This window comes from Symphodus melops, assembly GCF_947650265.1.
Source record: "Symphodus melops genome assembly, chromosome: 13".
NCBI classification, from domain to species: Eukaryota; Metazoa; Chordata; class Actinopteri; order Labriformes; family Labridae; genus Symphodus; species Symphodus melops.
The window spans coordinates 19,695,229-19,712,059 of record NC_136703.1 but is presented as its reverse complement, the minus strand read 5'-3'; the positions used below and the strand labels follow the sequence as shown (position 1 = coordinate 19,712,059).

The following is a 16,831-nucleotide window of genomic DNA, read 5'->3' as shown; positions in this document are numbered from 1 at the left end:
AGAACACACGAAAAAGACTACAGCCGACAGCCAACTACCATGTATCCTCCGCACATGCGCGAGAGGCAATAACTCTCCATGCCAGCAGCAGGCGGTGGTAGTCTCTAAACGTGATTTAAAAAATGGGAAACCGTGATAGGACAATGAAGAATGCGGACAAATAGACCGTTATTGTGATAGCTATTTCCTTTATTGATAAAAAATTGTACTGGGATTTCATTTATTTATCATGTTTCCTTTTTGATTATATGAGGCATTATGTTTGGCACAAGTTAGTTTTTATCATTTGAAGTCTGCTACCAAGATGAAGTGCTATACAAGTTAGACAGGCGCTCAACTTTAACTCCACCTCTTTGCCTGCCTCTAGATTAGCCAGATGTTTCTTAGAGTCAGCTTTTCCAATATGGCAACTGCTGTCATTTTTTTCAAAATGGTGCATCTTTAAGGCCCTAACAAGCACTCCTGCAGTGTCTTCAGATTACTGGGGCAACAAACAGACAAGTGCACGGTCATCTCGAGCAAACTTGAGATGAGCTCTTCTCAACCAGACGACTGTCAAACTGTGTGCATCCTTCCCTCTCGACTCCCCCACCCATCTGACCTCTCCTCTGTCATCACTGTGTTTAATTATGGACTCTCTCTTTGACAGCGGGGGGCAGGAAAACAAAGCACAAAACCCATCCTAGCCGACTTAAAAACAGTGTTTCTAGAAAGCTTGGACCCCCTACCAAACCCCCGGCCTCTCGAGCTTTCACATTCTCAGAAGGAGAAGTGAACAGCAGAAATCAATTCTGACCTGATTTTTTCCCTTTCTCTCTTCTCTTCACTTGAAGCAACGGTTATCAAACTGTACACACACACACACACACAACAGCAGGCTGAACTGGGTCTTGGTAGCTTGAGTCGTAGTTGTTTCCATGGCAACCGCTGGACTGACTTGAACACAAGCACTGAGGGGAGACACTTAGCAATGCTGTTTATTCCCTATCGTTCTCAGAAGTGATGCTGAACTGATAACTCATTTCCCGCACTCTTATTGGTGCAAAGATTGGCTGATTGGGGGTGGTGGCATATGTGTGTGTGTGTATGAGAAATGCTAAACAGCGTTCATCATTTTGTGTGTGTGTGTGTGCGTGTGTGTATGAATGCCAGTTTTACTCACCCATGTACAAACAGATAGTTAACCACTGACATGTATGCAACATCGGAACACGTCACATTATGTTACAAGAACACTTCAATTATGACGCAAGCTGCACTACACGAGGATCCTTTAAGAGAGCTGTTTGTGAGCAACGTGTACGTGTGACAGGTATCCTAGTTAAAATGCTGCTGCCGCGTTAAACTCACAAATTATTTATCAAGGAGGCCAATGAAGGACCGCTGGGGAGAATATCGGATTCTATGATCACGCCTCCTCCTCCTCCTCCACCTCATATAGGGTGTCTTGTTCAGTAGCTGTAGCCATGCACAGGTGAATGTAACAGGCTGATTCTACTTCCACCAGGATCCAAGCTACTCATCTCAGTGTGTGATGCACAAACAAGGTTTTTCCAGCACTGGGAGGCTGCTGTGAGACGGCTGATCAACTTGATCCAGCATGAAATTAACAATGACTACAATCAATTTATTCTTTGCAAAACATCCCAGAAATGTTGAAATTAAGCAATAGCCATTTGGAAAGTTGAATGTGAAACCACAGTGGACATGTCTCTTATCTGCTAAACAAAAAAAAAAAAAAAAAAAAAAAAAAACATACAGTGAGGCCCAACAAGGAGACCACTGAATGCATTGAGCCATAGTCCACAAAGAGGCCTGGTTTGCCCGCTGTGTTGAATTAATGGGCTTTTAGGGGCTTCACCCATTATCTCTGCTTTGGTCAGAAGATCAAACATCCATCCCGAAATGCATCACACTTCATTCACAAAAAGGAAAAGAAAAGGAACCACTGTTGTGTCTGGGATTATACAGTGTTAGCCTCCACAGCAGTGTAATGTTTCAGGGTATGAAATCGCAGCTTGTGTGTATGCAGCGAAAACGGGGTTGGAATGACCTGCCTGTTGCTCTGACGCAGGGTCTGATAAGACTGTTCCATGTGACGCAACAGTTAGCAGAAATGCCGAGGGCTGAGTATTTTTAGGAACAAGTCTTTGACCTCTGTCAGCACTGTCAATAACATTCATACACAACAATACTGGACAACAATGCTCACCATAGTCAGGAGGGGCAGGAAGCAAATAACCCTAATGTAAAGATTGTACAAGTAGGAGTATTAGTTTTTTTTTTATAATTCTCTCCACACATTACGAGCAAAACCAACAGACTGAACTTCTGTCAGGGTTTTGTCTTCACTTCCCCCCCTTTTTTCCATCACTTCGTAGTTAGCATTTTAATTCAGTTCATTTCATTCAACTGTTGGCAGACTTTTCATAATCTTCATTTTTAGTATCTAATTTTCATCAGCTCATCAGTCAAAACAAAAATGTGTTTCTGTTCTGTCCTGAGGAGAGCTGAGCATGACAGGCAACGACGCATACCTGAATTTCAAGAAAAGGAAAATGTGAGATAGAAAGGGAAAATGTTTGTTAAACCTGCACCCATTAACAAAGACATTTCAAAGTATTAAAACAACAAACATGGATCAATATGTGTTCAATATGTCCCAGCAGAGTGCCAGCTCGATGGTACTTTCTCTTTGTATTTAATCCACAACAGTACATGTCAGTATTAGCATGTGTACCACACAAACACCAGCACAGCACAATGGTTTGGAGATACATTCAACAGCAGGGACTGTGACAGCCTTAACAAAGCAAGGGAAGACGAGGGTGTTGGTGTGTGCCTGGGTGGGACATGCACACGAGTATGTTCTGTACCGATACGGCTAATTGATTTCAGCTGAGAAGTCTAAGGATCACAGACATGGCGTCACAAAAGGAAAAGAAGCACAGAAAGCGAAGCTCACATGAAGCAGTAAGTCTACATTACACACACTTAAGTCACAGCTTGAAGTGTCAGTGTTTGTTTTGAAAACAGTCCTGTGTAAAACAAGGCGGCTCAGACTTCTTTACGTTGTAGTTCATGGTGTGAATGTGTGCAGAAAGACTCCCAAAAGGAAGCTGAAGAAAAGACACGTGGGTTTACTGTACACGGCTGTTAAAACACACACACCAACCAACGCAAAGACGCAACCACATGGATCACGTGTGTTCTGTCAGATTTAACCATTAATTCAAAGAGACAGTCATGATATATTTCATCAAGCTGTCTGTAAGATCCTACCTTTCACTGGATTATTGGCACATTCTGCTTGTGGCCACAGTCAGAGAATACAATGAGATGGGTTTGATTCCAACCTGTGGATCCTTGTCTGCATGTTGTTGCCCTCTCTCTCTCTCTCTTCCCAATTTCTAACTATCAGTCCTTCTTTCTACACAAAGGCAATACAAGTCCCATAAAGACTTTAAACTTTGTTATAAATTGCAACATTTTTCTTTGAACAATCAAATATTTTGGAACTGCAGTTAAAATTCCTGAAATGACATCCCTATGATTACATGGTTTACGCATTTCTGAGGACTTACAATATGACTACTTTATTGAATCCGCAAGTGGACATTCAGTGTTTACACACTGATGATCATGCTACACACACACAAATAGGATTCTATGGACATGCACTAACAGAGAGATGACGGAGCGGCCTTGGTGCCTTCCTCAAGCGCGCCCCGGCAGTGCTCAGGAACCTCTTCAGCTACCAGGGACTTGAACCGGCGACCCTCCGGGTCCCAACCCAAGTCCCTAAGGACTGAGCTGCGCCCGACTACGTAACTGTCATCAAATGTGATGTTCAACTGTTTGCTGCGCAACTGCTCAAAGGGACTTTGACCTTTTTTTCCAAGACAGCACAAGTCGAACCATTTAAAAGAGCTCACAGAAATACACAGATAAACGTTCACATGAACCCTAACCCAAAGGACTCTGTGCATGATCCCAACATCTCACACCTTTACACTCAGCCTGTTTATGATCTTTGAATGTCAAATAAATAGGAAAATACAAGATTTTTGGAAAAGGATTTAGCTGATCTGTGATTGGACTCTGCAACCACTTGTGCCTGCGAAACACACCAGTATCACATACATGATTTACATGGATAGAAGTAGATCAGCTTCTTTTAGATTTTCCAGGAATCAATATATGAAATACACTGATGATAAAAGGAGAGGAGTCCAAGATAAATGAAACGTGCAGAATATACAGTAGTTACTGTCACATTGACGGTAGACATTTAAATCTGCAGCAATCCACACTCACAATTTTATCACCTTCTGCACCATCAACACCAACAGAAACCCCCCCAAGAGGTTAATGAGTTATTGGAGAAAGAGGAAATACTTGCACATAAGCATGCGGCAGTGATTGATGAAGCCGTTTCACTGTGTCACATAGTACACAAAAAGAGGATCTCAGCTATCTCATGACATTCATTCACTTAACGATGGCAAACAATGTTGGAGCCTGTGATGGATTACACTACAGTGTACCATGCGTGATGTTCGCACTTTAATGAGTTCCCACGAATCCCTAAACCTAGTCCTGTACTCGTTCTGTTAACAAAAATAAACACAATATAGAGAATAGATGTCTCTCCAAACTGCACTTTAAATGTGAACGTGTGCTACTGCATGCATACCTACAGAAACAGCAGGACCATTTCACTGACCATCAGTGATTCATAATTCTGTCATATATCCCCCTATTATTCCATGGCCTTTGCAGTAATGGCCTTCTTTTTATACCACTTTTCCTGGAGGACATGACAGCTAACAATCCACTATAGCAGTGCAGAAAGCAAGCAGCCACCATACTGTCCCCAACCACCACCACCACGACCCACCCCCCGTCCTCAACCCTGTCACCCCACTCTTGGAGAAAAGTACAAAGTGTCCCTTGTGTGAGAGCACCGAGACCTAAATGAGATACTGCTTTATATCATAGTATTCTCCAACTGTCACACACACACACACACACACACACACACACACACACAGCGTTGTCCGGCCTAGACGGTTCAGACGGCCAGCTGACCTTTAGCCCTTGGTCCTTTGCACATGACGCACAATCAACACACTGTAAAGCAAGACTGATGTGCACCAAAGTACATGAATAAGGATAAATAAAATACCCTTCATTGAATCTGCTGCTAGATCACACAGTAATAACACTTCACAGTCATAAACATAAATGTAAAAAAAAGACATTTTAAAAGCCCCCAAAACTAAATAATGACCTGTCAAGTCTGGTCAAATCACAGCAATAACTCATCACTTAGCATATAAAGTATTTAGTTTGGTAGGATTTAATGGCAACATAAATACAGTTTGTAAGTTAAATTTGGTAAATACATTTAAGGTTTGCCACTTCTCCCTGGCTCAACAAGACCAGCATCTTCCTCTGAGATGTGTGATCACAGCCTTTGCCTCACACGCACACCCATTGTTGTTTACGGTTCAGGGCTTAAAAAAAACAAAACATTGCCCACATTTTTCTTTTTCAACAACATTTTGAACACAAGCACTTGTTCTCCACAGATTCAGGTATCCTCACTCTCTTCGATTTGGACATAAAAGATGATTGAGTTAGATTCATTTTTTTCCTTTTTTAGAAACCCTAGTCAAAATTCCTAAATTCTCTATCAAAATGAAAGGACATCATACGTTATATGTGAGGCAGTGCTCACAGTAACTCACAGAGAGTAACTGTATCACCTGACTCGACTTATCCTCTCGGCTGAGAGGCAACTTTAGCATTTAATTGTTTTGGTTCTGTTTCACAGCTCTCACTGATCTCTGTCAAGGTAGCTTGCAGCTCTGTTCAGCTCTGTTGAAAGCTGTGGCAAACCAGTTCCAGGCACAGAAATTAATGATGACCATATAAGACTAAAAAATAGGGGAGTGCGAGTATACAACTCTAACTAACATGTTAACAGAAGGATGACACCAAATGAATGCCAATGTTGCTCTTCCTGCTGGACGTGAAACAGGCGGACTATATTTGTTTAGTTAAATGTTTTCTTGCTTTCTTTTATCTTTACAGCTTAGCATGGGCTAGACATACCTATAATGATTGAACTGTATTAGCGGGTGGCAGGTAGATTAATCCTTTCAATAAACCTTTACGCTTTAACTGCAGGTCAAGAGCTACCAAGCCCCCCAAAAGGGCCTGTGAGTTAGAGGTTAAACCCATAACATTTTAAGAGCACATATTGTTCCCTGAAAAACAAGTGACAAAAACTGAACCAATGTAGAACTTTCATTATTAACCATTCTCTTTTCACCTCCGGTTCAATCATTAACATAGTGTCATGAAGTCTTATGTCAGGAGTCTCTTACCTGTTTCCAGAGGAACTCGTCTTCCTGGTTGATTTTCCAGGTGATGACCACATGTATGATGGACAGCACAGCTCCACTCAGCACTGCCGCTCTCATCCTTACAGGCAGCAGAGTGTAGATGATGTAGATGAAGAACACAGACCACCAGATGCCCTCTGAAGCACTCCTGGGTGCCACCATGTACACCCCGAACACCTGTACTGACACCAAGACTCCTATCACCAGGTAACTGACCATCCACATGTAGTCCTGGTGGAAGCCATTACGGTTACACACTATCATAAGAGCCATGAACAAGGCCATCGCCACTGACAGGGCAGAGGAATAGGGGACATGAGGGGAGGCGTGGACACAGTGGAAGGTCAGCATGATGCCGCACACGATCACAAGTACCCCCATGAGCATTGTCAAGGAGCTCTGGTTCAGCCGAAAGAAGTAACGCTGGTATAGGCGCTCCAGTTTTCGGGACTGGAATTTTTTCGACTGGAACACCCGCACCACCCTGAGCCAGCAGTCTGCAGCTGTCACCATACCTGCCGCACCATTGGGACCCTCATCACCAACATCTCCACTTCCTCCGTTACATCCGCCTTTCCTCCCTTTCAACTCCCCGTCCTCAAAGCCCAAGTCGACCGACTTCAGGCCCACCCCTTCCCCTCCCCTTTTGCCGTAGTGGTCCTCCTGCCAACCGCAACGGACACCAAAGTTTCCCCCGCCTCCTATGGCCCCCGCCACCCCTCCGCGGTGGTGCTGATGGAGGGGGGCTCCAGAAGGGGGCTCCATAACATCTGGGTCCCGCAGACAGCTCATGTAACGTGGGTTGCAGAGAGATGAGCCTCCCTTCCGTTTGGACTTTTTGCCATTGCGCTCCCCCCACGCAGTCTTGCGGTCGTCCACTCTAGCAACTAGGAAACCACTGAACCAGGACATTCTGTATGAGAAGAGAGAGGACATTAAGTACAAAGACAACTCAATGCTGGGCAGAAGCTAAAGAAAAGACATCAAGAAACAAACCTCTTTGCATATTTACCTGTTGGGGTTCTGGTACATGTCCCAGCCCTTTCCTTTGCGGCCGGTTCACTCATTTATCCCTGTGGACAAATTTTTGAAGAAGTGCTGAGGGATTTGTAGAGGCCACACTGCAGGGACGCAGGGTGTGGTCTGGCTGGATTTGGTGAAGAGCCTCACCAGTTGCTTCACAAACCTCCTGACGTTTTTCGTTAGAGCCAGTGAGCAGGGACCAAGGTTATTGAGGAGACCAATCTCTGCGGTGAGGAGTCCGCGGCTTCTGCTGGGTGTGAGGGAGATAATCAAACATTAACACAAACTGAACACAAAGTGATGTCAGGGTTCAGATGTAAACAAAGAATGAACAGACACAGATTATATTACGCTCTTGAAATTGTATCTATCTATCTAAAAAAACAACAACTTGAATTTCCCTCGGGATCAATAAAGTATCTATCTATCTATCTTTTCAAAAACACTCTTCGTCTAAATTCTCCATGCACATGAAACTCATTTCCTGGAGAATCAGAAATTCTTAAGTTTTTGTCTCATGCCTAAAACATAGAGGTTCATTGGACAGGAGAGAGGAAGAAGTCTCTAAACTATAAGGAAAGGGGGGGGGGGGATGAACCAGAACTTGCTCCCTTTGACCCCACTGCAAAAAAATGTGTCCTCCAAACACACGACAGTATTTTGGAGTCTTCTGGGCTGAAAATATGGAAAAGACCCTAAAGGCATTGTTTGTTATCACAATGAAAGAAAAAGCCGAGTAATAAATACAGATAAATGCCACTGAGACAACAGGTCACTGTCAAGACAAATATCAAAAAAAAAAAAAGTTCAACTTCATGAGAGACCATGTAACCGAGGTGTTAGACTATTTATAAATGCCAACATCAATGCCTGATTGTGTCAAGGTTCAGTAGTTCATTTGATATCTAATCTATCTCTCCTCTGTAACGTTTAAGGTTAGTCTCGTCTTGTATAGACATTGTCACATCCCATTGAGTCGATACTTCTGTTATCAGTCAAACGTATTCATGATAGGCCAAAGCAATACCTGCTTGTAATAACACCATACAAGGAAATAATCAGAATGTGTTCAACACAGAGGTGTGTAGATATAGGCCTCGGCTGTTTATATTCTGGAAACAAGCTCTGCTACCAGCAGAGATGGACAATGACAAAAAACAAGTTGTCTGTTTATATGTACAGTATATTTATGTTTCTTGTATGTATGTGTATAACTGTATGAGATGTCTGCTGAATGTCCAACATAAAGAACTTGCTGCAAAATACTGAAAAAAAAGTGTTAGAATGATTAAAGTTAGCTCATAGTCTCCCTGATATGATGTGAGGGTCAGATACAAGACCAAAAAGAAGTATGCTACTACCTACAAAAAAAAGTGTGTGCACTTTTGCCACCCCTGGGTGTCTACTTAGTCACCTTTATCAGTAGATGACCTGGGTTGAGTTATCAGGAGAGAAAAAGTCAGTGCATTAATTACAAAAACTCAGGTTGTCGTCCCTTTACACTAAAAGTGAGGATGTCTTTGACACTAATTCTGTTTACTCTAATCTGATCACAGACTCTGTCTCATTTAAATGTAAAAAATCGGTAGTTGTAATAAAATTAGGCCTATTGCAGTTTCCGCCTGATATGGCTCTACCAGCTGATCTTACCAGGCTTCCAGACGCCCTGAGCCCTACACAGTGCAGGGACACGCGCAAAAGCAACGCAGCAGCTCCTGCAGCCGCCGCCGCCTCCTCCTCCAACGGCATTTTCCCAATAGAGGCACGCTGTGTTGTTGAAGCAAAAATAGCATTTCCTCGCTATATCTTGCCTGCATGCGCCTTCTCTGGCACGTACCCGTACAAGCAGTATCCCTCCTCCCTGGCAGCGGACCGACAAGATTCAAGGAGAACCAGCCCACCCCTCTTCTCGCTCGCTCTCTCTCACTCACTCACACACACCTCCCCTCTCCAGCACCTCCTCCTCCTCCCCGGCTGCGTCCCTCACTCCCCTGCACAAGGTCGACCAGCTTGTACCCATTTGCAAACGTCGCGGCGTTGCCAGTCATTTGGTGTGAGTGTGCGCGCGCGCGCGCACGTGTATGTGTGTGTTTGCATGGTGCTTGGCTGTACTCCGGTTTCCCCCCACTAGCGTTAGAAGAGGGGAGGGGAGGCAAAGAATGGAAGGCGGTTGGGTGACTGACTATTCCTGGGGGACATTTTCAACCGGACAGCCGCTACATTGGAGGAACACAACCACGAACAACGAGCATAAGAGTCTGTTATTCATGGGCTTGGTCCAGTAAGACAAGTCTGAAGCTGAGCATGCTGAGCACTCTCTGACTCTTCGTGTCTCGGACTGTCATCCTCGTGTAAAACAGATCAAGCAATAAATGGAAATGAAGTTGCACACTTTTTTTTTTTTTGCATCTTCTTCAACCGCATTTTATTTAATCATATGTGTTTGGCCTCTGTCTACCATCCGGTGAATAAATGCCATGCACGGACAGGCAGGGCCGTGCGTGAGGGCCCGCATTCAAACAGCGTAGGCTTCTTGTTACATAACACCATGGCCTATGTGACAACCATAGCGGGGACCATAAAACCATTCCGTTGCGTCCGACTGTCCGAGTTAAGACACGAACACGCCTCTGTCAGGGATTTTATTTAGTGCAAATGTCGTTCAGCCTGCAGCGAAAGCAAAAAGCTCGCAGGATTAGTGTATTGACACACACGAGTGTTTGGTAAATAAACAGATATAAACACGTTATTGCTGCAGCACATTCCTCAGCACCAGTCATCGGATGGAGGACTAAAGCAGTGGATAATACCCCCGAAACTAATAATAAACAAACTCAATGTGCGCGTGCAGAATTAAACACGGTCTGAATGCAGGTGCTTGAATTTAAATTCATGTTATCAGAATGATTTGACTCATTATGAGCATCAGATACAGCCTCTCAATGTAGGGTTGTCTTATAAACAGCCCACTGAGGGAGAATAAACAGAAGACACATTCATACTGTGCTGGAGCTTATTTTCTGCTTTACCAACATATGTTTGTTATTGACCGCCAATGGAAATCAACTGACCGTGTATCCTTTGACACCAACACGACCAGTGTGAGGCCTGAGCAGCAAGTCGCCAGCTATGTCATTCACTCCTGCAGAAACGGTGTGTAGGCTACTGACAGAGAATTGGCAGAGGTTCAATGCAACAGCGTTTGACACGTCTGTGTGACAGGAGAACATATATTATATATGTAGGCCTGCAGAGTGCAGCAGCAGTGACGGTCAGAGAGACGAACTCACCGTGATCATCTTGTTTCTGCTCCCCCGACAGGACCGCAGCTGACAATCCGATTCGGCGTTGTGATCGCTCGGAGCGGCCGGGTGAGAAGGACCATAGAGCGGCCTTGCTGACCGAGGATGGTCCGGTTAAATTGGTCACCCTGTGGTGGATCTCCTCCTGTCGTCTTCTCGCTCCACTCCCTTTCCTCTCCTCCCCCTGACCCTCTCGGCTCCAAGCACCGCTGTAAAGACGAGGGAAAATAGAAAAATGTCACTTCCGGTTTTTCGTTTTCAGATTAAAAGCCCAGAAGTTTAGATAGCCTACATAAAAAGAGAGGACATACTCCTCACAAACGTGTCATTGAAATGTATTACTGTAATTTCATATTTACGCCAGCCTGTATTCAATCAAACGATTTTATTTTTTATTATGCAGTGCTTATAAAGCTGTATATCAACTCTTAAATTTTATAATAAGAAAATACATATATCACCATGCCGTCTATATATTTTTTAATATAAACCTCTACTTAGTTCCGGTTTTATGCTATCTAACTTTGGGTGATTTGACGCAGCTCTCCTCGGCCCAGGCGCGCCGTCGCTCATACAGCTTTTTCAATTCCACGTTTAGTAACTCGGTGCTCCCTCTGGAGGTGAAGCTGTGTCTGCGCCCGGAGACCCCGGTCGGTCAAACCAACAGCTGTGATCTTCAACATGCTCCCTGAAGAAAAAAGAAGAGGGAAAAAGCACAGTGATGTAGAGGGGAGTGAGATCAGATATTAAAAAACTGAATTTTACAAAAGGTCGTATGTGTGTCACATGTCAATGCATATCCCTCTTTTGACAGCTTTAAAATGCAATGTCTGGTGTTACATCTAATATGTTGTATAGTCAAGTGTGTTATGGATATTCATCATAACATTGCTTATGTGGTGTAGGCTATAGGCTACAGTTTAAAAAGAGATATACAATAACTACTCAATAAAATTGAGGCAGCAGATTGCACACATTATTAATTACATCTAACCTTGTTAAAGTCGAGTTAATATATCTCAAATCAGTTGCTAAAGAATAACCTGTTTAAATTGAGTAGATTAAAATAAAGCACATAAACAAATTAACCAAATTTTAACAAAAATATTAAGTAGATGTCATGGTAAAGAGGCCACAAAAATATCAAGCATTTGTCTTGATCTGGATAAAAGATGTCAACAAGTCGAGGGATGATAGTGGCAATAATGATGATACACTTCTGGGGTTTTTTTTGGGCGACCTTCATTGAACCCGCCTGCCTCCCACACCCACGATGGAGGGCCGGCGGGGAGGTCGGAGGTCACAGCGACTGTAAAGAACTTTTATGTTACTTCAACTTATCACAGTTTACAATATAAACCATAGATAATAAAATAACTAAATTCTGCACATTAAAGGGATACTTCACCCATTTGCATGAAGCTGTGTATCATTAGAAACATGGTAGTAGTGTTGAATGGTCGTGAATCCAACCCTCATTTTGCCCTGAGACGAGAAAAATGTTTTTCTTTGCTTGAAAGTTTTCTTCATGTGATGCAAAAAGCGTCATATTGCATCACATGAAAACTTTCAAGCAAAGAAAAACATATTGAAATTTCAAATGTCAAATTGAAACAACTACAAATAAACTGTAAGGTGACCCAAAGATTCCAGCTCAAAAGGTTTTGAGTAGTAAACAGACATAGCCTAGAGTCTGCTTTAAACTATGTACAGTATGCAATAAATGCAATTTCTTAAATTTCTTTAAAATAACTGACCCTTACCAAACATTAAAACATCTGAGATGATGGAGACGGACTAGCTTAACATATGGGCGAATATCAACAGTTTTTGCAATAATACTGAAAATGTAGTTATTAAACACACAGATGTAATAAAGAAAGCTATTTTTCATAGTATGGGGAAAGAGGATGTTCTTCTTCATAAATTGTTTTGTTTGCTCAGTCATAAAATCAATCAAACACATTTTCTTCAGAACTATGGATCAAAAAATTTATGTAAGAAAATGTGTCGTAGGTGCATTGTCACTGTGAGCTAAGCTTCATTCGACTTTTTAAAAAAGTCCTGGGACCAGATTGTCATGTGTTTGACGTCAGGAAAAAGGAAGGACTCTGTTTTAGTTCTTAGCTCCTGTGTGTACTGCAAGAGTCTGAGTGTGTGGGGAGGAGAGATGACTGTCGTATGGCTTGTCACTGTTACTCTCTACAGCATTATTCCAGAGTCGCTCTGTCACACTATATTCATAATCAATCAAAAATAAACAATATATACTCAAAAGCAATTGCTTATTAAGATAATAAAACACTATTGCGACACAGTTAGTAATGCAGACATGTTTGAGGGAAATTATAATTGTTTGAATTAAAAACAACAAAAAAAAACATTTGGATGTGTACAGGGACAATTTTTTTGCGCGACCTCTCCTGACCCCGCGTCACGCCTCCTGGGGTCGGGGAGGGTGAGGTCGTTGGCTGACTTGTCATAACAGGACTTGTTGCTGCTGGGCGTCCGTCATGTGCGATTGGGCTAGCTCGTCCATTTTTTCCAGCCGCTCTCTCATCTGGATGACACAGAATACAACGTTAACAGATCCCACCCTCCCCTTGCCTCACTCCCAGATCTCTCTTAACAGTGCAAATGGGCACCAAACGTCGTGTCCATACAAAAGAAGAGAAACCAGTGGAGGATTGTGGTACTTACCTGCATGCAAAGAGGTAGAGCAGCCATTGATTCCAGTCTGCACCAGTGTATACAAACTTGGTCTGGTTAAAGTACTCCGTTAGCCTATCTGTTTAAGGATGATCTGGTGTGATCCTGAGTCTCCTGATACCAAGTAACTGGTACACCTGTTTCAGTAGAGTAGACATAAAGTTAGTTCCCTAATTAGTTAATATTTCACAAAGGAAGCACATATTTGAAAAGACTTGTACGAAATAGAAGCAACTGATTTTGCCTTTATGGATTTTAATGGAAAAACTTCTGGATACTTGGTAGAATAGTCTGTTATAATTAGCATATAATGGTTTCCTGTTTTGCGTCTCTCTACAGGACCAACTATATCCATCCCAAGGCGCTAAAATGGGGTGACAATAATGGGTAGTGGTTAAAGTGGAGCTCTTGGGTTGTTTAAGTAGATGTTGCTCAGTTTTGTTTACAAAACTGAGCAACATCTCTAAGCAGGCCAGTGGGCCTCGTTTGCCCAGATGACCCAAAGGCAGGCATGGTGTTTCCAGTTGCTTGGGCAACCACTAGCTGCAACACTGACTCTTGTTGACCATAGATGATGCAATTTGTAAGATAGACTTGTCACATATGATTTCCAACTTGGCTTTCTGCTCCTTTGCTTCCTGGAAAAGAGACACAAACTTCTTGTATACTAACGTTTAAACACTCCCAGGGTCCAACAAGGCCCTAAGCATGGTTCCACAGACTTCAATGCATTTCATTTTAATAGGTCATTTTTAATGCGAGGACAAGTTAAAAAGCACATTACTGCAAGGCTAGTTTTTTTGTAAAGCACATTTCAACAACAAGGCAATTCAAAGTGCTTTACACAACACCAAAAGCAGCATAACGAAACAAGAAATATTAAAATAGAAAATTGAAGTCACTAAAACAATTCACAATCACAGAGAAGAATAGTATGGCCTCAAAGTTCATACAGTTAAGTTAAGTTTTTGTAAGAGAGTTTTGTGGGTCTGCCAGCTGATAGACTTACCAGCACTGGTTGCTGCCCTCTGTTGGCACTGTTGGGCTGGTTTGTGGCTGTCGTTTGTCATCCTCCCTGTATTGTAGCTCCATGGTTGACCCTTTTCCGTGTCGCCACAAAGACATCGGAAGTTTCAGCGTAAAAGCCCTGTGTTGAATTAACTACCACAGAGTTGATTTCAACACTTTTTCAGGGTTTATATAGCTCCACACTTTTTAGAGTCAAATTAACACAAGATTAAATCAGTGTTTCAAATAAATAGTTTTTAAATAGCAGGCAACCACTATTTACTTATAAGCAAACCATACGCTTGAAAAGCTGATGTTTAGCACTTTAAATTCCTCTTTAAGTCTGAAAATGATGCACTTGGCTTTGATCACTGTCAGGTTGAAATTGAAGCTCCCATGGTCTCCCCCTCCATGTCAGACAGGTTTCTGACAATGGCCTCAGCGATTCCCCTTTTTCAGTCCACCCATTTTCTGAGAGAAAAAAGGACACAAATGCCGTGCGCAAAGCCAAATTACAACACAAATATAGGTCAATAAATGCATCACACATACTTGTAGCCAAAAGTGAGGGGGTAAATATGATGGCCATAATGCTTGGAAGGGGGGACACACAAAAAACACAAACAAAAAAAAAAAACACTTTTACTTCAACTTCAAAATGTAAACATAAAAACAGTTACTATCATTGCTAAATTTGTATTCAATGATAGCTTAATGATTTTAATGGTTAGCTAACTACACGATACAACTCGCTAACATTAGCTAGTAAAATATAATACTTTACGTAGTTCAGATCATTAATTCTCTTTATTTCATTAAATTAGACTGTATTTTACTTATCACAGAGAACTTCACAGGAGCACGACTCTCAACTCTTCTCCTGTCTCTCCAACAGAGGTGGGTAGAGTAGCCAAAAAATTGTACTCAAGTAAGAGTATAGTTACTTTAGAATAATGTGACTCAAGTAAAAGTAGTCATCCAAATAATTACTTAAGAGTAAGAAAGTATTCAGTGAAAAAACTACTCAAGTATTGAGTAACTTCTGATTTATTCTTTCAATAAATAAAAGCATGAATGTAATCACTTACACACAAACATAAAATAACAATGTGCAAATTCTTTAATAAAACAATGAATTACATCTCTATAAAATAACTAAAATAGCATAAAACATAAATTAAGGCAAATTCAGCCACAAGATATGGTAATAACTTGAATCAACTTTTTTACTTTAAACTCCCAAAACAGCACAATAGGCTCAGCCGGCAGAGATCATTTGCAGGAATACGAACAGAGTTCTGTGTCCATAAACTGTGTGTGTTTTGCTGAAAATTCATGTTCTGACCCAAAGAATCAGTCAGTGAAGTGACTGTTAAACTTCAACAGTAGTTGGCTCGCAAGGTTTTTGCAGTGAAGCTGTGATCTTTCAGCAGTGAACAGGAGACCTGCATGACTAAAGAGTCTCTCACAGGCTGCAGATGCTGGAAGACTCGTGTTGACTTTGAGTGACAGTTTCTTGATTTGAGGAAAGGAGTGTAAGACATCCATACCTCCGTTGGACGGACGTGAAAGGTGCCTCTCCAGCTCTCCCGTTTCTGATTTTCCTGCCCTCATGGATGCAAAAAAGTCATCTTCATCAGACTGGCAGCTGTTTGTTTGGGCATCATCATCATTCAACTCCAAGTCAGTGTCCAGATGATTTTTGATGTAGTCAAAGCCTGCGGAAAGACAAATTGTTTTCAAAAGAATTAGGTGCACACCCTTTACTGTATAGCCTGCCCTCAGTGCTTGTAACTCTTGCCAGTTTGTCACTGACACAATAAACACCTAAATGACAATAACTAATAAGATTAGATTGTACAAGTGAACCGAATTAAGTGGCAGTTAAGTGTATGTCGAGGTCTACAGATTCACATTTAAATTGATACACCAGTATATTTACCAGCTTTTAAGACGCTCTCTTCAGAGATCCAGGATGTCCTGAATTTTGGTACGAGTGTAGCTGCAGCAATCAGCTCAGGTTCTTTCATGATGTCTCCAAAACATTTCTGGATCCCATTATCCATGAACATTATCCATGTTAAATAAACAAAAAAATACAAAATAAAAAAAAGTTAATAAACTATTTCATCCAAATCAACAACAATTATCACACAACCATGTAAAGAAAACTAAATCATATTGCAATACATTAAACTTTAGACAGGTGGATTCAACCATCTTAATCAGCAATGCTGATTAAGGTGGTTTCATTACTCTTTAACAAACAATGCGAGATCAGCCGATTTACATCTTCATCTTCAATGTTGTGCATACATTGCAGGAACATATCTACAAGCCAATGCAGCGGAGTGCCTCTCTAGAGAGTTTTGATCT

The 16,831-nt window shown here is 41.9% G+C and overlaps 1 protein-coding gene and 1 long non-coding RNA gene across 7 annotated transcripts in view; both read right to left on the bottom strand.

Annotated features, from left to right (window-relative positions):
• Positions 1-14,972, bottom strand: part of LOC306833516 (adenylate cyclase type 6-like) — a 37,905-nt gene extending 22,933 nt beyond the window's left edge. The window contains exons 1-5 of one of the 6 annotated variants that reach the window (XM_079358812.1): positions 14,457-14,972; positions 10,727-11,426; positions 10,508-10,601; positions 7,426-7,686; positions 6,396-7,326 (exon numbers count right to left, since the gene is read on the bottom strand). In XM_079358812.1, coding sequence (XP_079214938.1) covers positions 6,396-7,326; positions 7,426-7,445 — 951 coding nt within the window. In that variant the 5' untranslated portion in view covers positions 7,446-7,686; positions 10,508-10,601; positions 10,727-11,426; positions 14,457-14,972. The remainder of the gene's footprint in view (positions 1-6,395; positions 7,327-7,425; positions 7,687-10,507; positions 10,602-10,726; positions 11,427-14,456) is intronic. The other 5 variants (XM_079358810.1, XM_079358813.1, XM_079358808.1 and 2 more) reach the window with 5 other exon arrangements.
• A 492-nt stretch (positions 14,973-15,464) lies between these two features.
• LOC306833460 lies at positions 15,465-16,498 on the bottom strand. The gene is made up of 2 exons (XR_013780356.1): positions 16,398-16,498; positions 15,465-16,173 (listed from the first exon to the last, which is right to left on the bottom strand). It is a non-coding gene; the product is annotated as an uncharacterized lncRNA (long non-coding RNA).
• Between the last annotated feature and the right edge of the window lie 333 nt (positions 16,499-16,831).